Raw genomic sequence first — 23,140 nt, forward strand, 5'->3', positions numbered from 1 at the left:
GCTGTTTGGTATTTTACCCCAAAAAAAGCGTTTAATTCCGTGGGAGCCGCCTGGCGCCAGTTGAGTAAAACCTTCCCAACTTCCCCTTGCCGCCTAGCGCCACCTTCTCTCTCCCCTTCTCAGAAAACCCTACACCTACTACACCAATGGAGGAACCACAACATCAACCCTCTATTAACTACTCTTACGACACCCTCCTGCCGCTCTCTCTCTCCGTCGACTACGACCGCCCCGGACTCTCTGACTCTCTCCCACCCCTAACCCTAACCCTAACCCCAACCCCAACCGGGTCTCTCTCTACCGACTCGGACCCATCCGTACCCTATGCCGTCTTTCGAAACCAGATAAACGATGTCGCTGGCGAGTCCATGGAGGTCCCCACCACGGAATTCTTCTCGCTGGATGTTGTTGCGGCTCCCTCGGTGCCGGACGTGGCTAATTCTCCTTCTTTGGCTGAGCCTGAGTGCTCTGAGAAGGCCTGGTTCAATGTGGGCCGCCAGTTCAGGAGCCCCATGCTCCAGCTCCATAAAGGTTCTTTTATTGTACTTGTAATTCTCTTCGTGATTTGGGTTATTTAGGTGAAGGTAAAGGGAGGTATGTAGAAGTGAGTTTTATCATATTAAGGATTGCCTGAATTGGGATGTGTAACATAGGAATAGAGGGAAAAGAAGAGGCAAGAGATTTAATTTGACTTGTACTTGTATATCTATGTTCCCTTCACCATCTATGCAAATACCTAGTTGGCGAGTTGACATCAGTTAGTTGTCAGGGGCAGAAGGATGCACCAGCAAAGGGGTGCTAAGCACTCCTATGAGTTGAATTTTTTTCATTTTTGTCCTTTCAAAATTCTATTCTATATGAAAAGTAATACTATTCATTTTTGTTCCAGAGATTCTAGATTTTTGTGATTTTGTCGCACCGACTCCTGAGGAAGAAGAGTCTCGTACTGCTGCTGTGAAAAGAGTTTCAGATGTTATTAAACACATCTGGTCCGACTGCAAGGTTTATACATTGCTTCTTTGTGGATAATAAATGTCATCAATTAGTACTTACAAGCATCACTCTTTGCCAGTATGTTTTGGTGTAGAAATGTACTGATAAACCAAGCTGAAGCTTAATTTAATCCACTTTAGTCTTAATTTATGGTGTGGTTGACCAACTATTCATCAATAAAACCTCAATTTAGTCAATTTTAAAATAACTTGACAACTTCCAGTTATACAGCAGAGACTTATAGAAGCTGTTCAAGTTGGTATATTTGTTGCATTAACTTGTTCAATCTGTTTATACTTGATGCTAACATGGTTTAGAGGTTAGGGTTAGGCAATGAAAGAAGGCACCCACATACACAGAGAGGGAGGGACCAGAGGCATTTGGTTGGGGGAGTGTTGAAATAAAGGGGGAGGGAGGGAGGCAAAAATAGAGGGGGAGCAATTTTTTTGTTTTGTTTTTAAGAGGAACATAAATTTCTATACTGTTAAGTGTTTTTTTTTGAGGAAATCTATACTGTTAAGTGCAATTGAACCGATGTCAAATTGAACCCTGGACCTGCTGCAAATTAAATGACTGTGCTTGGCAAGAATTTGAATAATATAAGCCAACTGTTGCAATTTCAGTATTTCTTACATGATAAATCAGAATAAGTGAGGTTTTCTCAGCATGTAGTTGATCTTATTACTCTGACATTGCTCAACAGGTGGAGATGTTTGGATCATTTAGAACTGGATTGTATCTACCAAACAGCGATGTAGATGTTAGTTATTTTAATTAATTTTCTTTTTGGTACTTTTAGATGTTTTACTATGGTTTTTGTATTTATTTAGGTTAAAATTTAATCCAAGGCCAGCTGTATAACTTTTGATTAGCTTTGAGCATCATTTTGGCTAAGAACTCCAAAGTTACTGAAAGTAAACAAGACTCAACTATTAATATACTTGAAAAAAATGGCATACGAGGGTGTTTTAAATGTGTATTTTGCACATGACAGCACCAGACTCGATCAACTTGCTTTTATACAGTTTCTCGACTAGCCCTCGGCTATGCAGACTCTTTCGTGTGTTAATTCTGTTTCCTTATTTAACTTGTTGATTCCCTGTTTCAGATTGTGATTTTGGAATCAAAAGTTAGGAGCCCACAACTAGGTCTGAAGGCTCTAGCTAAAGCACTGACCCAACAAAAAGTTGCTACAAAGATGCAGGTATATTATTTATGATCACAAACACATCTTTAAGACTTCTCTTGGTTCTTGATTTTTCATCTGTAGTTTTTCATCTAAGGTTATTGCCAAGGCTCGTGTCCCTATTGTGAAATTTGTAGAAAGGACGAGCAAAATAGCTTTTGACATCAGGTTTGTCATTTCCTTGATTTTAAAGTTGAATCTTTATAATAGCTTCGAGAAGTTGGACCTTTAAAGTGTTAACCACTTTTTTTTTATTATGCTAATAGAGTTTCTTTCTGTACAGCTTTGATTTGGACGGTGGACCAAAGGCTGCTGACTTTATCAAGGTAACTATCATTTGGTTTTGACAAGGTACCCCCGGATACTGTAGCAGTGTGCCGTATGTATGGGCAGTTGGTACTGTAATGCTTTGTTATTTTCATATTTTGGCTGGTTTGAACTTTTTGGCTACATTTACGACATGGTGCTATGCTGAAATAATGTTTTGATTCAAACACTGAAATATGTAGTAAAATGTCTTGTCGAAGACAGCATCAGCAGTATCAATATTATTAGTGTAGTTGTAATTTGGCTGTCATTAACTTTTTCGTATTTTTAATTCTGCGAGCAAAGGATGCTGTGAGGAAGCTACCTCCCCTGAGGCCCTTATCTTTAATTCTAAAGGTTTTTCTACAACAAAGAGAGCTTAATGAGGTTAGGCTCTTTGTATACATGCTCATAATCTTTTTACACTCATCTTTTCATTTTTGTTGTTTTCTGTTTTGTTGAGAAATGGAGCAATTGCTTCACACCAGACATGTCAAATATGTTCAACTCAAACCCAATATTTTTCGGTTATTTGCAAGTGTCACATATGGGTTGAAACTAAGGTTATATATAGCCCCCAATTAGTCATAGATTTTTGTTGGACATATTGCTTCCTAACCATTTTATACAAATGCAATAGCAAGCTTTTCATAATGTGGTGGGCATTAATTTATTTTATTTTGACCTAAAAGATAGGAGTGCTAGAGGTATAGGGTAATTTGTGAATTTAATGACACCTATTTTAACTACCGTTGAGTTTAAGTTGAAAATGGGTTTTATGTGGAAATGCAGAAATTAGACAGTTGAATTTGAAAAAGGCCCTATAGGCCTATATTAATGCGTTAGTGGTGGTGTATATTGTTGCTAGCAACTATAATACATACTGGTGTCCATCTGTTTTGGCATGATGTTTTAGTACATCTTTAAATAAGAATCTAATGCACTATGTCAGCCTAGGAGGTTTAGTACTCATCTACATATACAGTTTATAATGTATATTAATCAGTTTTAGTCATTATGCTTGATTTATTTCAGGTTTTCTCAGGTGGAATTGGTTCATATGCTCTTCTTTCTATGCTAATAGCTTATCTTCAGGTAAAGAAACTGAGAATAATAGTAGAGTATCAATATCATACAGCCCAGGTGTGGTTATGGCCTGTGGCAGCTATCATAATATAGTTCCAGTTCAGCAGTCAAGGAATAAAATACTTAGAAAAATAACAAAACAAATTGAATTGCACACATGCTAATGCTGGCTGAAATATCAGCTTGTTGTATGGTTTCCTGGGGGCCCTGGTACTAAACCAATATGCATGTAAGTAAAGTCTTTTATCTTTTGTATTTTTTTTCTAGATCCACTGGAGAACACAGGATTCACAAGCTCATTGGCAACAAAAAGAGCAGAATTTGGGAATTCTTCTGGTATGAAAACTTGTTTGCTGGATCTAGATTTTTTTTTTTTTTTTAAATTTGTATTTATTAAATCTTTTATGTTATCTTATAGCAAATTATCATGTTATATGACAAAACAATATTAGAGACAGTGCTGGATCTAGAAATTCATACAAGGATGGGCACAATCTTGAAAGAAACTATTGTGCTAAATCTATTGGATTGTGATAGATATAACTCTAGGCAAAATCATTTATCAAAAGCGAAAGAACTATAACACATCCTGAAATTTAATCCTGGGCATGGTCCTAGGCTTGCCTATGTCTATGTCTGCCCCTGATTGGAGAACCAATCAAGCCAGGATTGTTTAAATAATAAACAAATGGATTATCAGAGAGGAAAAAATAAATGAGAAAATGAATAAAAACCAGAAATATATATGAACTTGAGATCTTACTGGTACCTAATAATTAGTTGTGCGACTATATACTTGTATATTCATTTTGCTAGAAATTATCAGCTTTACTTTTAAGTTTTAACTAACAAGTCTAGATCTTACTGACATTCAATTATCATGGCAAACGTAGTTGATATCACAAATTAAAGCATGAATTCATTTGCTTATGTGAATTCTTATGTCTTATCTTTTTTTGTACTTTCTTGCTGTAGGTGAGTTTCTTTGACTTCTACGGTCGGAAGTTGAACCATGCAGATGTTGGGGTTTCATGCAACTCAAGTAACAACTTCTACTCAAAGAGTGATAAAGGGTATGCCATTTGTGTTGTACATTTTGTTGCTTCTCTTTCTTTTCTCTTGATTTGTCTTGGGAACGAATTAAGGGAACTTGAGGCTAAAAGTCTGTGATAAAAAAAATGAACCACAAAATAAGAAAGGAGCAATTCTTTGAATAATCCTCTAAAATCGCTGTCAGATTACCTCTGTAAAACAAGGGATACCATTCATGCTTCTTCAAATTGGGGTATACTTCTGTAGCACCTCTCGTAAGGAAGGCCTTGAAACCAAGTTTTCAGCTAAATATGTTGAAGAACCTGTTAGTGGCTTTGCATCTAGTGCTTAGTCATGCTAGTTTTTCATTGTTTGCTAATTTTACGTCTTCTAATTTTATTTTTTTATTTGTGTGTATCTAGATTTGTAAATAATGAGAACCAATACCTGCTCTCAGTTGAGGATCCACAGGTGATCTATATAATTTTGTTATTCTTTTTTTTTTTTTTACTTGTTTTATGGCGTTAGCTTGCATTTTTTCATTGATTAGATTTTGAAGATACATGAAATGAGAATTTTCTAATGATAACGTGTACTAACTTTTCAGGCACCCGATAATGATATTGCTAAGAACTCTTATAATTACTATAAGGTACTTTCTGTTATATGTTTCTGTTCATAATTTCACAACTGCTTTTTTATCTTGGTCTATATCAGGACTGTTATTGGAAATATCTCGGTTCAGCTGAATTTGTAGATGTATTTGCTGGCATGGTATTGATACTTGATACCAGCTAGGTCTCATATCGGTTCATTCTTGACAATATCGTATCCCTTAGTCTTTATAGGTGTCGATACTGTCTTGGTATTGACCAGATCCAATTTTGATCTGCACCATCTTCTGATATGCACCATCTTCTGCTCAGTTTTGGTATATGGAGTACAAGGTGGTGCGTATCAAAATTGAGGTCATCAGTTTTGTTATGAACCATCTGCACTGTGCTTACTCTATAATTATTCACCTGTACTGGTTGTTCATACATCTGGGTATTGCACTTGTATGTGTACCTGAGAAAACTGCTCCACTTTTTCTGCACATCTGCCATTTGTCAGTGCCACGTTTTTCTCACTACGAGCTGGGTTGTATTTTCTCTTGTATAATCTGGTGAGGACGTTCACTTGGAACAAAACCTAACTATTCCTTTCAATTGTATAAAATTTTTTCCAGGTAAAATTGGCATTTTCATTGGCTTTCTCCATACTATCGGATCCTACTACAATAATGAATCTGGGGCCTAATAGGAGTATTTTGGGCACAATAATCCGACCCGATAATGGGCTGCTCAATCGCAAAGGTGGTAAAAGTGGAGATGCTTCTCTAGACTGCTTTCTTGCCGGGGCTGGGGAGCCGCTAGACCCTCCATTTGATAAGCACAGTGATACAGTTTACAATTGGCAGTTAATGGATGAAGAGCCCTTGCCAAGAGATAATATTGTAACATTAGATGATCATTTATTTTCTTCTCAAAAGAAAAAGAAGAAACACCACTCCAAATCGAAGGAGAAGTCCAGTGAGAGGGGTAATAATGGTACTGGTTCTTCCAGTATAGAAAGAGTCAAGAGAAAAGGAATATTATTTAGAGACGAAGAAGAAAAATATCGGAGAAGGAAGAAGTCTCGAGATTTTGATAGGTCTAGTTGAGAAATTGTGTTAGATTAAGTTCATGTTTTTGTATTCAGGTCTTCTCTCATGATTTTTTATTTATCATTTATTGGCTATCCCTTTTATTTATCAATTTTGATGCGTAATGCTTAGCAAGTAGGAATATAATTTTATTCGCTTTGAAAGGGACGATATGTTCAGAGACTTGGCTTGTTGACAATTTAATTTCTAACTTAGATTGTATGTTCTATGGAGACGATATGTTCAGAGACTTGGCTTGTTGACAATTTAATTTCTAACTTAGATTGTATGTTCTATGGACTATAGAGACATTATCAAAACAAGTCTTAAGAATATTTACCTTGTTTCAATATAGAAAATTGTTGAAATTTCTCTTGAACCTTCTCTTATATTATAAAGATCTTTGAGATTTCTAACTATGTTACTTGACGTGTCATATTCAGAAATTTCTCTTGAACCTTCTCGTGGCTTTTTCATTTTTACAATGTTACCACTCGATTCAATTCACATTCTAAATGTTCTATCTTTTGTTTATGACTTCCTCCTGCATTTTTCAGTTCTTTTCTTCGTTTCAGGATTGACGCCCTGTGCAAAATTCTTACAAACATGTTTATTTAAAGTGAGGTATGATTAATGAATGTCAAATAAAATGTTGGTCCTTTTTAAGCAAATAACAAGTTATTATTCAGTAATGTTTTATTAGGATTTTTTTAATATTAAAAGAGAATAACAAATGATAAGCATTCAGACAGCCAAGCCAACATTGCTTTTGCTTTTGTTCCTTTCAACTACATGCAACTTCGTACCATCAATGCTTTTGCTTTTGTTCCTTTCAGCTACATAAACTCCGTGCTATCAACCTTGTATTAATTAGTGATGAATTTAATTTTACATTAAAGTTAAAATTAAAAGACATTTAAGATTATTTTCTTTAGCAATCATGCTAGTTACATCTTATATATACATGCAGATGACCGAAATTTTTATTTATACCCTTTCAACAGAAAAAGATAAACCAAAACACCCCACATTATAGGGAATTCCACATTTATTCGGGCTGCTAAGTCAATTTGCGGCCCATTTATGGAGAAGGCACAGATTGACTTAGAGGTTTCTCAAAACTTGAATATATTTAATATTAATGCACTGAAAACCCAGGAGACCTCTAAGCCAATCTGTGTCTCCCATAAATGAACCACAAATTGGCTTAGCGGCCCAGATAAATATGGAGCTCCCTATATTATGGTGAATGTCCACAAATAATTTTTAATATTATAGACACTAAATTTACAAGTTGCGGCATTTCACATGAATAACAATTAATGTGTTGAAGTTCATTATTTTAATTTGACCTGAATCTTCATATGTCATCAACATTGAATTGAAGTTTGTCTATTTTATAATCACAAGTAAATATTAATTAGCACCAATTTGTAGCTATATCGGTATTAAAAGTACTTATCATAGTTAAAATTTCAAGCACTCCCGCATCAAATCTTCCCTTTTTTTTGGGTTTCTTTCTACTTGCTTTCTTTCAGCTTTTCTGCTTTTTATTTATTGTATCTTTTAATCCGGGTTTCTACTCAGAAACCCAAAAAATTGTAACCGATCATGGTTAATGAAAAACATAAGGATAGACATCTGTTGATTACCTCAAAAAAAAAAAAAAAAAAAAAACCATGACCTGTTATAAAGTTTGGATCTTTCACGTGCATGTGTGTTCGACACCTAATTAAAGTTTGACGTTACTTACAAATTTCCAAAATATATGGACATGCCATTTGAGGCATATATACAAGTTGTTTATTGAAAAAGAGTTCGAAATATTTTTTTTTAATAGTTTATAAGATAATATTACAAGTAAGAATTTAATATACCTATTATCAGAGATAATTAGTAATTATAAAATCACATGTGAATATGTGATAATTATAATATAATTATACAATGTTTATTTTATTTTTACTAAAGCGCCCCTTTTTTAAAATAATTATACAATATTTTGTATTTTTTAACAATTAATTAAAAATAATAATAAGACCAATAAATATATAATTTTCTATTGTAGTCTTATATTGTGTTCATGTTGTGTTTGAAATAGTATATTCATTTATCATATTTATTTAAAAATTATTATATAAATTATCATTTTATTTATAATAATTATTTATCCAATAATTATCTGTTAATCTTATGGAAAAAATCAATGCTTAATGAATAAAAACAGAATAAAAATAATCTAGTTCTGAATGAAATAGAGATAAGATTCTTGCAACCCATATTGTGCACTCCTTAATGCATTTATAAAGTGTTTATATTTGTCAAATAAGTTTTTCATATATGAATTCTAAAGTATTTTATATCTAGTATATAATGCATTTATCATTTTTTTTAATGATTATAAGAAAATTCAAGTGAAAGACTTTGTTGAGTTGAACAGATGAAAATACAACTTCCAAAATTCTTAATCTTAATTAATAACATAAGATATAAGGATTTTTATCGGTATAAACACTAATCGAACGGATATAATCATGTTGTACTAAAGTCTAAAGATACAAATATAAAATATAGTTATCCCTCATTTAATGTATATAGATAGAAAAAAAATCTCTATGGTAACTTGCAGGTTTCAATTAATTGTTCCTCAAATCCATATTTCGAAAATTAAAGAAGAGGAATTAATTAAGAGGAGGGATTTACTTACACCCTTTTTTGGTGACACCAGATTACATCCTATATTTTCAAAGTTCAAACAGTCGATTCAAACCGTTTAACATAATGAATATATTAAAATGTGCTTGTAGATCAAATTTTATATTTTTTTGAATTTTTTTACTATTTATTAAGATGGGTACAAAAATTAACAACGATTTTGTAAAATACTTAATGAATAGTAAAAAAATTCAAAAAAAAAATATAAAATTTGATTTGCAGGCATATTTTAATATATCCATCATGTTGAACGGTTTGATTCGATTGTTTGAACTTTGAAAATGTAGGGTGTAATCCGGTATCACCAAAAAAGAGTGTAAGTGATCCCTTCTCATATTTAACATATAATTGTAATTATTATAAATAGTTTTTACTTGTATTTTTTATCTGTATCACTAATTATAAAAAACATCTTACTTAATAAATTACCAAAAAGAAAAACAATATGAGGAGAGATCCAATTATACTCTTTTTTGGTGACACCGAATTACACTCTCCATTTTCAAAGTTTTTAAATTTCAAACAGTTGATCCAAACCATTCAACATAATGAATATGTTAAAATGTGCTTGCAGATCAAATTTTATATTTTTTTAAATTTGTTTACTATTTATTGAGTATTTAACAAAATTGCTATATTCAGACCATTGAATTTTTGTACCCATCTTAATAAATAGTAAACAAATTTAGAAAAATATAAAATTTAATCTACAAGCACATTTTAACATATCCATTAAGTTGAACGGTTTAAATCGACTGTTTAGACTTTTATAAACATAAAGTATAATCTGGTGTCACTAAAAAAAGAGTGTAATTGAATCCCTCCTCAAACAATATTATTAATGAGTATGGCTACTATATCATTAGTGTCATTTCAGTCTATATAACACCAACTCTAAAACCTATCGAATCGACTTCAAACGATGAATCCAAACCATTCAAACCGATATACATCATTAGTTGTGCATTTACATGTAAAATTTATAACCTTTTGAATTTATTTGGTATCAAGTCAAGTGGTCAAATGGGTGAGTTTTTAAGTTAATTTTAATATATTTATTTTTCAATTTTAAAACCGCTTGATTTAATACTAAAATAACTCGAAAATAGAAAAAGTTTGCATGTAAATGCATCACTCATAAAGTAAATTGGTTTGAACGGTTTGAATTAGTCATTTGAAGTCTATTCAATCAATTTTGAAGTTAATATCATGTAACACCGATGTTATACTAGCCGAACTCATTATTAATTTCATAATTTGTATCCTTGTTCCTTCCTATAGAATACAGATAAGGTTAAAACTAATAAAAGAGCGCCGTTAACGTCCAATGAGCTGACAGCCTTCAACTTTCCACGTGAGCAGTTCCAAAGGTTGGATCTGACTCCAATGCATGTTGGAAAAAGAGGATGGTACGAATTCGGATTCAACTGGATCTCTATCCAATGCATGTTGGGGGTGGTGGGAACATGACTTGACAAATGATGAGATATTTCACACTTTTAAGTTGATACTGGTATGGACTGATACGTCCAATTTTTCTTCTGTTTAGTTTCTGATTTTTTCTAGTTCTTGTTTCTTTCTACTGGTATGTGCTGGTTCTATATTAGTCTTGAGTCTTGACTGATATATACTAAAATGTTTGAATAAAAAAATATTATTGTTACTGTAGTTCAAAAATAAAAATAAATGTACCCAAAAAAAGAGTACTAGTTTGGGAGAAAAAAAAAAAAAAAAAACACACTTGATAGTTGATTTTCGATATTTTCATATATTCAACTTTTTGTTGCTTTGTTTTTTTTTTTTTTAAGTTGTTAATTACAACAGGTACATATACAAGTGATCTATGAAAAGGACCGGCCGTTATAAAAAAACGTGACAAAACTTTTCTGCTTTGAAAAAGATAATGGCCTTGGATTTTAAATTTTAACTTCTATTTTAAATTTCGAACATACAATCTCTCATTTCAACTCTGTTTCTCATGAAATAAGTTATCACATTCTGTGTTTCTCTAAAAATTTCACTTCATTTTTTTTAAATTTGTTTACAGTTTTATTAAATTATTTTCTTATTTAATTAACTTGGGCTATACAATTACATTTTGGTGCAATTAATTGTTGTGAAAAAAAAAATCAAACCATCATATATAATTTTTAAATTATTATTTTAGAAGATTTAGTCTCACTAGATATTATTTTATTTTGAAATCTAGTTCAGCTTTCGATATTTATTATGTAATTGTGTAAGTGTAATTTCTTATATTTTCTTTTGTTATTACTATTTAATTATACAAATATATCTATGAGAGAATAGAAAAAAAAATTGAATGGAGATTTATAACAATACATTAACTTGATAATGATGACAATAGATTTTTTTTTTTTTTTAATTTGAAATCTGACCTTTGGAATGTGAACTACACTGTATTAATTTATATCAGCATTGTAAAATAAACATATTTTAGCTTGGCTAATGGACTGATTAGTCAGTGGCAGTGATCAAATTGTCACAAACAAATTTGTCGAAAGACTATTTGTGGATGGGACTGGATAATCGGCCTATTCATCCGATTAATAACTTGTTTTCCATTTAAATGACCCAATTAATCATCCGTTTATATGGCCAATTAGTCAGTTATTTTTTATTTTTACATTTATTTGTTACATGCACCACACTTTGTGTTATCTTTTCTGGATCTTTTTTCTAAATAGCAATTTCATGCAACTTTATTAATTAACCTGAAAACTAATTTAAAATAAATTTATTTGATAAATTAAATTAAGAGTATACACACAAACTAAAATAAAAACGAAAAATTATATACAAAATTTTGATTAATTGACTGCATAGACTATGCATACTGATTAATCACTTGATTGTTATCCGTTCTTTCAATTAAACACATATCATTATTTATAACACTAATTTATATAATATACGTGAAATATTAGTGAAGATGAACGGATATCATTATTTACAATGCTAATTTATTTGATCAATACATGTCAAGGTAGGGGTGGAAACGGAGCGGATACAGAGTGAATAGTGGTAAAATTATATTCATATTTATTTTTCCATTTTTCGGATACAGATACAGAGTGGATATCAGATGGATACAGATACGGGTCTAGATTATATTAGATATTTATTAAAATAATATAAAAAATATTAAAGGTCGTAATATTTATCTAATTATAATGGTGAATAACATAAATTGTTCATAACATATATTAAAATATGAGGAGGGATCCAATTACACCATTTTATGGTGACACATCTTGACACCATATAATTTTTTATAAATTATTTTTGCGATTTTTATAAATATTTATCTAATTATAGTCGATCCGAACCGTTCAACGTGATGTCCATATTAAAATGTGCTTGGAGACCAAATTTTATATTTTTTTGGAAATTTATTACTATTTATTTAGAATTTTTTAAAATTGTTGTTTTCCAATGGTCCAAAATTGCCCGAAAATAACAATTTTGTATACATCTTAATAAATACTAACACAATTCCAAAAAATATAAAATTTGGTCTCCAAGCACATTTTAATATAGAGATCATATTGAATGGTTCCGATCGTTTGTTTGGATTTTAAAATCACAAAAATAACTTATAAAAATATGGTGTCAAGATGTGTTACCATAAAATGGTGTAATTAGATAATGTATAATATATATCTATTATTTAGTTACGGATAATTGAAACATAAAATCACATCGGTATATATCCTTATCCACACGAATATTTAAATATTGAATATCAGATATTCACATCTAAGTTTTCAATTAAAACACAGGTATCAGATATTATCTATACTGTTTTCACCCTATGTCAAGGTCGTCATTGCACAACAAAGTCAGCTTTCTAATCTCAACAAAACAGGAAGCCTACTAATGGTAGGTTTGGTCGTTTGGATATGAGAATAGGAAAACATTTGTTATCTTGTGATAGGTCCTGATCGGATTGGAGGAACAACGCATAGTGTGTGCATCGATCTCTCATATCTTAATAATTGACAAATATATATATATCAGGGGCTTGTCCTCGTGCATTGTATGTCGGCTAAAAATTTATCGATTAACGAAAATATTTTCGTCATAGTTCTAAATATTATATGGACATATATAACATTATTTTTTTAACTGTTCCGCTATGATGCATGCGATAAACACTATTTAAACCTTTCATTTTCGTGCATCTCTCATATTATCTAACAATACAAATATATAGTGCGGAGCCATATTTTAAAGTTTAGAAGTGAGTTATATAAATTAAAAAAAAATATAGGATTAATTTTACAATATTTACAATATTTTATTTTAAATTAGACATAAAAAATCACGCCTAATTAAGCATGAAATTTTAAAAATGAATGTGACTAAGTTGATCCCATTTTCTCTTGCTGGATCAAATATAGTGGACTTCTCCATACATACAATATATATAATTATTGTGATCATGGACGAGAAGCAAGGAAGTAGTTCAATTATTATTTCCGAGCTATGGTAATGACAGATCAAGTAAGACTCAGTTGTCTAGATTTGATCGATATATATTTGGATATTTTTCTATTTTAAAATTCAATCTTTATCAACTCTATACAACAAAGTATATTTATTCTTCACGCAACGCCGTAGCCAAACTATATTTTTTTGCAATCCAATTAACTCTTTGTTGTTTGTATTTTTTTTTTTTTTATGAAACTTTTTTTGCTACTAAATCCGATACAACAAACCCAATAACCTGAATCGATTTTCTTTCTCTCGAGAAAGAAAATTAAAATAAAATAACCCGAGTCCGATACAACATACCCAATAACCCGAATCGATTTTTTTGCTACTGAATCCTAAGATATATATGCAGCATGAATTATTGCCTAAAATGCAGATTAAATAATGCGAATGTAGATTAAATATCTCCTTTCAGTCTCAACCCAATAATAGTGGGTCCTTTATGAATTTAGAAATATATTAGCAAATTCATTCAAGCACACATCACAACCACAAACAATATTCAAATAACTAAATATGCGTAGTCAAGAGCAGTGTTGAAAAAACAACCGTTTATTAGACCGATTAATTAGTTAATTAATTGTTAGTAGTGATCAAACTGTCATAGATTAATTCTTCCGACTAATCGGCTGATTATTTCTGATTATGGCCGAGTATTTTCAATTATTCTCGATTAATCGCTTGGCGATAACCTGTCCGTCAAACTATCATAGATTTTTTCCGACTATTTGATTGATTATTTCTGATTATGGCCGAGTATTTTTTATTATTCTCGATTAATCGCTTGGCGATAGCCTGTCCGTCAAATTGTCATAAAATTTTCTGACTAATCGGCTAATTATATTTTCGATTATGGCCGAGTATTTTTAATTATTCTCAATTAATCGCTTGACGATAACCTGTCCATCCGACGAGCGCATACCGTTATTTACAACACTTATCAAAGAGTACTAACCACATCTACAATCCCTAGAAAAAAGGTTTAGCCATCCATACAATTAATACAAGCACATCAAACAAGTAAAATCTCCTTTATCTATGCTTCTTGATAAATTCTTGAATTGAAGTTTCTCTTTACGGAAGTCTCGAATCTCGTCTTGTTCCTTGACCTTTTGGCCATGAAAAGTGGAGAAGTTAATTTGAATTGCACGCGATGCTGTGCTTGAGCGCGACTGTAACTTTGTGAGGAGCTTAGTGCGTGAATATGAACCCGGTTCTAAAACTTGGGGCCAATATCTCATGCAATCCAATTTGCTTCCTATTTAGCTTAGCGTGAAAAAAATAAAAATAATCCCCAATCAATGCAATGCGTGCAGTCCAAGAAAGAATCTTAATTTGATAATATGATATGAAGAAAAAAATGCCAAAATCTCCTTTGAGCCTTTGAGGTGCCACACGTGTGAATTAAGCTCTGATCCATAGGAGAGATGCATGCATGCGCCAATCAATCCCGAGAAATTAAATGAAATGCATAAATCGAGCCAGCTAATCAATCAAGCAAATCGGTTTTAGCCTTTCTTTCTTCTTTCTATCTATCAAAAGATCTCTTCAATGCACATGCACTAGCTCTTGCGACTATATTCACAAAATTCGTGTAACAAAAAGAAAATAAATTCGTGAATTAAATCTGAATAATTCATTTTTTGGTAATGTCGAATTATATGGTTGACCGAACTTTGATCGAATTAAATCTGAATAATTTGTGAATTTTACAAATTATTCGCAAAATTTTCTAGTATTTTTCCCAGAGTAATTTTTTTTTGCTCTCTTACAAGAGTAAGATCTCTAATCCGGATAATTCCGAATTATTCCCAAATTATATTGAATTATTTCTAAATTATGAATTTTTGATCTCGCCGAACTGAACTCGAATAATTCATTTCTCACTATGCTTGTGACTTCGAGTTCGATCTAAATCTACAATAAATGAACAAATTATGTAGAATCTCATCTCTTGACCAAACCAAATAAAAGTGAATAAAAATAAATAAATTCCAATGAAATGAAAAATATGACATGTTTTAAAGGGTAACCATGCATCAAATAATATGTAAATTAACGCTTATGAGGCGGCGTGCTAGGCATGCATAGGGCGGGAAAAATAGTACGGCGGAACTGGCTCCGTCATGGAACAGTGCTTGTCGGTTAAATGCTGTGATTCGCGGGTTCTGTGCTGTGATTATTCGCAGGACATGACTATCTTTTTTGAACTTAGACGACATGACACGTCACACGAAAGATCTAGTCACGACACGTGTGGTCACACGAGTCACGTATAATTAGGACTGTTAGATCTTGACTAAATGGTGAATTTTAAATAAACTAATATGAATTATAATCAAATGGTCACGCGAGTCATGTTTGGTCACGATACGTCTAGACACAGCGTAATTCACGTGACGTGACCATTCACGTGCCGTGATCATCCCTTGACATTTTGGTCAAGACACAGCATGATATACGTAAAAAATTAACTTGATCACGGCATGGCATGGCATGACACGAGATCAAAATTACAACGTGCATGTTAATCACAGCACAACACGACAGGACACTTTTTTTTTTTTGCATGGCCATTATTTTTTGTCTATACCTGATCAAATCTTTTATTTCGCCCTGACAGTGGTTGATCAAGATAGATAAAAAACAATACAAAATCACATTCTTGTAACTATGGACAAAATAAAAAGAATCAACTGAAAAAAATGAAGACAAAATACAAAGAAAGAAAGAGACTTGATCTCGATCATCAACCAAAACGTCCTGTGCCCGACAGAAACACATGCAACAAAAAGTACCTGAAATTTTTTCTGAATTCAATTATTCGTAGAGCATCTAACTTTATTTCTGTGATCGAATTTTGGAGTGGCATCTTCAACTAACAAGAGACAGTGAATTGTACCATTGAATTTAATTTGTGTGAAAATTAATTTGTTTATAAACTTTTGTTATATTATCGTCTAATGGTCCTTGACTGAATTTTGTGATTGTTTTAGGTTAGACGGTAATAATTACTGTCTAACGATTTTTTTATTCAAGAAAAAAATTTACTCTACCAGGAGTACCTGGTTTGACTTTCTAAAAAGATAACCAAATATCAAATTTCTAAATAGCGCTAAAAGACTGCTATAGTATTTTTGGACCATAAAAACTATGTCGCTATCAGCGTTATAGCGCACTATAACGTGCTATAGACACGATAAACGCTATTTAAACCTTTGCTAAATACTAAATAAAATCACAAACATGTTGGAGAATATTCTCAAGTATCTACATATATATCCCTGACATGAATCACAAAACTAATTATCTAATTAACTAATCTAACCTTAACTAATCCACATTTGAATTTCAATAGTTGTATCGTTTATGATCGTGCGCACATCTCTGTGTTCAATGGCAAACACTCTTCTATTTCTCTCCCGCCAAAGCGACCAAGTCCCCACTAACATGATTGTTGTATGAACAATTTCAATATTGTATCAAATTTTTAATTAGTGTTGTCAATTTATGAGTGTCATGTTTTTTAGTTTTGTCAATGTTGTATAACTTTGAAAATTTTCTTTGGTTCATGCGACAAGGAGCTAATGTTGTTACTGCTGTTTAGTGTAGTTAATTAGTAATGGCATAAGTCTTTCTACGGAATGACATAATTTAAATTCTACACGTGTAGAAATCAAATGTGTGAGCGGATAAAATTTACGAACTATCATAAAAAAAATACTGATCATAATGTTTTTTTATACGTAAAATGCTGCCAATAACAAGATTTCAAACTGTTTATATAAACGATCGATGTTATTTCAAACTGTTTATATATATAATTAAACATTGACAACATTTGAATCTCAGTTTGAAATGTTGTTATTGACAACATTTTACGTGTAAAACGATATTTGTGCTCTTTGTTGACGGTATCGTCGCACATACTCACGTTAGTAATACTAATACATTTAGAAATAACATGTTTCTGTCAGCGTACCCTCAGTAATAATATTTTTTTACCCTCGCATATACTATTCCATTCTTGTATTACTAGATTCGAACAATCCTAAGAAATGATGCCATTAAATTTAATTGTTTTTATATTTAAATACTGCTACAGACAAAGATATCGGCAAATAGCTAGGTTCATGTATATATATATAATAATTAAGTACATAACCAATACATTGGTCCCCATTCCTAAATAAATAAATTGAACGATCCCAATTTATTTGTCTTCCTCACCCTCTTGCTGCATGTCGCTTTCCCACTAATTAAAGTCTATTAATGATGAATAGGATGCAAGTGCAGCAGCAGCAGCACGCAGAGACGAGCAAGCCCACAAATGTCGACAAAGCTAGGGTTTTTACGGTTTGGCAAAAGTCGAGCATGGGGTTTCAAGGAACCGATGGTTTCTCGGTGTACGATGATACCGGGCAGTTAGTTTTTCGTGTTGATAACTACTCGAGAAGGCAGAAGTATTTAACCAAAGAGATTGTGCTCATGGATGGTGTTGGCAATCCTCTCCTCTGGTTACGTCCTCAGGTATATATACACACCTTTTTTCTTAAAGAAAATTGAAATTTTACAGATCTATGTTCAAAGCTAAACATTGACGTGGCAGATGTTGAGCCTGCATGACAAATGGAATGCTTACGAAGTCGAAGAATGCGGAAGCAAGCAACCGGACTCAAAATTATTCTCCATGAAGCGATACTCAATGCTTCATAACTTTGATAAAGCAGAAGTTTCGCTAACAAACTTGGAAGATATTAATTATAACAAGTCGAAATCCATGCCGAGTTTCAGAATTGATGGTTGCTGCTTCGACAAAAATAGCTGTAAAATTTCCGACAGTAGAGGAGGTGAGGTGGCGGAGATTTCACGAAAAACAACCCTTGAAACATCCGTGTTACTAGGAAATGATGTGTTTAGTCTTGTTATCCAGCCCGGATTTGATTGCAAATTGGTGATGGCGTTTGTCATTGTAATGGATCGAATACGCTAGAAATTAACCTTTATGTCGGTATATGTTAGAAAAAGCACTTTATATCGGTATACCCTCGCGGATAGTCACTTTTTATCCTCGCGGATACTGTCCTATTCTTGTAGATGTGTTTATAGTCTAGTTATTCAGCCCGAATTTGATTGCAAATTAGTGATGGCGTTTGTCATCGTAATAGATCGAATATGCAAGAAATTAACCTTCATTGTGATATGGTTCTGACAAGGGATTCTCATTTTGTATGAATCATGCTAATAATAATGAACACAATTCTTACTTCTTAGTGTTCAATGGTGATTGGTGAACAAATTCAAATTTATATAAAATGTATATCAAATTATCAGAAGAAAAATATTACTTTTCACATTAATTAAATCCAGCTTTGATTGTTTTTAAAATAACTATTGATTAATATTGTATCGACACAAAAAAAGAAAACAACAGGTCATAAATTACATAAATATGAAGTTACAACACAATTATTGAAGCCTTTCTCCGAGGCATCAATGATGTCAATGTTTATAAGAATTAGTTAGAAACATTAACTTATTTAATAATTTTACAATATATATGATTTTACAAATTTTTGTTTCGTTTCCAATAAAATAATGCTTGTATTGCAGGTTTTCATTTCATTTCTCCCGTTTGAAAGTTGCGCAGAAATTGAAAAACACAAAGTTAGGGGTGCCAATGAAAGTATTTTTAACTGTTATGGGACCTGTATTATATTCAATAAAGCGGGCGTGGGTAAGAAATTTTTATGTTACCTTAACGGGTATGATGTGGATAAGAAAATTTATTCACTAGCTTATCATATAAGGGTATAGCTAAGAGCTATTTCGTACCTTTTATAGACTGTTACTCTATTAGTAATTGATAAATATCAAATTATATATGCTATTTTTTACTTATACATATAATTAACTACATATTTTTTGGTTATTAAGATTAAATTAATTTATACAATATTTTATATATTTTTATTAAGTAATTGACAATAAATTTAATTTATTAAACATTTTATATTAATTTTTAATTAGTAATTTATGAAAAAAATTGAATCACAACATTTTATATCGTTATATTTGATTTATAATTTAACTTTTATGATATTATGTACATGATGTGTTTAATATATTAATTTATTTTTTATTATTAATTTGGATTAAATTATATAAACTATTCATTATTTCGATATCCTTTATTTGTTTCGTTATTCGTTATCTTAATATGTAAGGGTATGGTATAAGTAATGTTAAAATTGAACAGATAAATGTAAATTAAGTATGAGTAATTAGATTAATGCTATGTGGATATAAATATGAAAATGTGTTCACCCAACTCGATCATACCATACCCATTGACACCCACTAGTACATATATAATAGGTTGTCAGAAACAAATAAAATTGCCATTAGAAACGGTTCTCCTACCGTTTCTGACATGATGGCCCCATTAGTAGAAGTAGAGCCACCACTAACGATTACGAAATGTTAGTAAATACAACTTTAATTACCATTGATTCTTACTACAGAACCGTTGGTGATTGTCACTTCCACCAATGTTCTTTACTACAAAACCATGATTGAATTTTTCTTTTTCTTTTTTGAACTTTTAAAACCAGTTTGCAGATGTGGCCAGCAATAAATAATGATTTAGTTCTAGGAAAGTGTGCTTTTCCGTACGTAAAGCATGAAAACATAACATTATCACAAATCAAATAATTATAAAGTATTAATTGTACTTGAACATATGAACCCATTACTACCATTTTGCTATTATAAAAAAAAACCCCTACCATGACAAATACGTACAATTATACATTCAACTCCTAGAATCAAATACGGTCAAGGGAAAAAAAAAATCAAAACTAAAAGAAAAAATTGATTACAAACATATAAACTCAAGTTTTGAGACACTGAAAATATAATATTTATGAAGTACACTAGTGGAAACTTTTGTAGATCTCCTTACGAGCTTTTCGAAAAGTTGTCACTTCAAATCAAAGTTTTCTAGGAAAAGTTATCTTTGTTTGAAGTTTCTTCGTCTTCAATCACCATCTCGGTGAAGATTGTATCTCCTTTAGTCATTTACCTCACCTCTTGCCTCAATTAATAAATAACAGAAAATCAATCTAATCAAGGAGAGATAGTGAAGATGCTTGAAGTAGAGAGAGAAAGAGAGAGAAAATGATATATTGTGTGATTTAGGAGTAGAGCAAGACAATGTAGCTAGAGTTAAGGTATTAAAATTGCACATATATGATAACTAGGTAGAGTTAGATTAAAAAAAAAAAAAAATCAAAGAGCGGCTGTATGAGATAGTAAGACTTATATATACTACAAAAATGTGACAGTATCGATATCCGCGACCGATACTATCGGTATACCCTCGTGGATATTACTGTCGCTAATAGAAAAAAAAAACACATTTCTATCGGTATACTCTCGCGAATAGTCATTTTTTACCGTCACAGATACTTTCTCATTCTTGTACTATAAAGTTTGTTAACATAAAACAGTTGGTAAAAATAAGAGTACATTTTGTAATCCTACACAACTTATTAGCAACGGTTTATTAAAAATAAAAAGTGAGTGAAAATTGATCATCATTCACAAACTGTTCTTACAAAAGAATTGGTGAATGTTTATCTTTATGAACAACTGGTGATTGTTGTCGGCAACTGTTCATATAACATAACACTATTGGTGACTTTTCACCTATATATCACCAACGGTGGTTCTTTTGTATGAACAGTTGGTGATTGGTACCCAAATTCACGAGCGGTTTGTATAGAAAAGCCAGGTGCAGATGCACACTCATTGTATATGGTCAATTGATTTTTATTTGTTTTAAAAAAAAATTAAATATATACGTAATTTTCTATATAATTTAGAGTAAAATATTATATATATATATCATAAAATTAAACTCATTAATTCGTAAAGTGAAAATTTTATATTATTTCTCTGTATAATTTGAAAATTTGACTCTGCCTCTGCAAAAAGTTATTAATGAATGTCTTAATTATAACTGTTTCACCAACTATTTTGTTGTATAAACAGTTGATGATCAAGGTTAGTTGTTTCTCTTTCACTAACTATTTGCTAAAAATGATCGGTCATATATTCACTGTACAAACAAGGTAGTAGTACTGACCCCTACGCAAAGTAAAGCTCCGTAGTCCCTACCATTATTAATTTATGGGAATCTTTGCGGTCTCGTCCCTGTTCACTGAACAGGTGACAGAAAAAACCACAATATATTAATGGCAACTTGGCATTGTCTATTCTGAATTCCACGCGTCTCTGTTCTCTGTTCGTGTCTCTTCTTTCCTTCTCTCTTTAATGGCAAACTAATATCTCACCACATCATGTCATCATGATTGATTGATATATATTATTTTTTTACTGCGATGCATGGGATGGAAAATTGGGAGGGGGTGAATAGCTAGTTTTTTACTTCTCTCTTTTAGGAATTTTTTTACTATATTTTGAATTTATTAAAAATTGCTATTTTTTATAATTCAGATTTATCAGAAAAACAATGATTTTTAATAAATTTAAAAAAATAGTAAATTTTTTTCAAAAAATATAAAATTTGATCTCCAAACACATTAATATGGAAAACAAAATGAACGGTTTGGATCGATTATTTGGACTTTAAATATGGTGATTTATAGTCTAACGTACAAAAATGCCTATGCATTGCAATGTATGATAGCCTTACTATATGTATATATATAGAGTAAGGCTGCGCTACTTCGTGAATTAATGGGGTGTTTTAATTCGCACTAGGTTCAAAGTTCAAAATAGCCGATCCAAACCGTTAGATGTTTAATTTATATTAAAATGTGCTTGGAGACCAAATTTTACATTTTTTGGAATTTTTTTTACTATTTATTAAAATGGTTTGAAAATCACTGTTTTTTAATGGTGCAGAATTTTAATAAAAACAGTGATTTTCAAACCATCTTAATAAATAGTAAAAAAATTCCAAAAAATATAAAATTTGGTCTCCAAACACATTTTAATATAGATTAAACATCTAACGGTTTGGATCAGCTATATATATATATATATATATATATATATATGGTCTCATAGAGTGAAAAAAAATGTACCGTGCTATGTTATGAATAAGTTAATTTTTCACGTACCGTGTTGTGCCATAATCAAAATGTGAAGGATTGGTTACGGCATGTGAATTATCACGCCACGTGAGTCGTGCCGTGCTCAAACGTGTCGTGGCCAAACGTACCTCACGTGACTTGCATGATCATTTGATCATAATTTAAGTTAGTTTATTCAAGATTCACTATTTGCACTATCTAATGGTTCTAATTACACGTGACTAGCTCGCGTGACCACGTATCGTGTTGTGTCGTGACTAGATATTTAATGTGATGTGTCGTACCGTGTCAAATTTTCAAAATATAGTTATGACATGCGACTGATCACGGTACGAAACATGTGAGTCACAACACGTAACTGATATATGTATCATGCCGTTTCATACCGTAATCATACCGTTCCGTAACGGAGCCAGTTCCGAGATACCATTTTTCTCACACTATATATGGTCTCCTGTTCTAAAAGTAGCTAGAAAGAGACGACTAATCAAATGCATC

The 23,140-nt window shown here is 31.7% G+C and overlaps 2 protein-coding genes across 3 annotated transcripts; both read left to right on the plus strand.

Moving 5' to 3' along the window:
- Positions 1-23: 23 nt before the first annotated feature.
- Positions 24-6,666, plus strand: LOC144563192 (Nucleotidyltransferase family protein). Of its 2 annotated transcripts, XM_078312609.1 has the most exons (13): positions 26-531; positions 890-1,002; positions 1,697-1,753; positions 2,102-2,197; positions 2,277-2,347; positions 2,463-2,505; positions 2,792-2,872; positions 3,521-3,580; positions 3,839-3,907; positions 4,547-4,644; positions 5,026-5,074; positions 5,211-5,255; positions 5,832-6,666. In XM_078312609.1, the coding sequence occupies exons 1-13, from the start codon at positions 147-149 to the stop codon at positions 6,303-6,305; spliced, it is 1,641 nt and encodes a 546-aa protein (XP_078168735.1). In that variant the 5' UTR covers positions 26-146; the 3' UTR covers positions 6,306-6,666. The 2 variants fall into 2 exon arrangements, with proteins under 2 accessions (XP_078168736.1, XP_078168735.1); XM_078312610.1 differs by lacking the exon at positions 5,026-5,074 and having other exon boundaries at positions 24-531.
- An 11,026-nt stretch (positions 6,667-17,692) lies between these two features.
- LOC144563179 (protein LURP-one-related 8-like) lies at positions 17,693-18,787 on the plus strand. The gene is made up of 2 exons (XM_078312589.1): positions 17,693-18,050; positions 18,130-18,787. Exons 1-2 carry the CDS (start codon positions 17,793-17,795, stop codon positions 18,511-18,513), a joined length of 642 nt encoding a protein of 213 aa, XP_078168715.1. The 5' UTR covers positions 17,693-17,792; the 3' UTR covers positions 18,514-18,787.
- The last annotated feature ends 4,353 nt before the right edge of the window (positions 18,788-23,140 follow it).

This window comes from Carex rostrata, chromosome 12 (genome assembly GCF_964058835.1).
Source record: "Carex rostrata chromosome 12, lpCarRost1.2, whole genome shotgun sequence".
In the NCBI taxonomy this organism is placed as follows: domain Eukaryota; kingdom Viridiplantae; phylum Streptophyta; class Magnoliopsida; order Poales; family Cyperaceae; genus Carex; species Carex rostrata.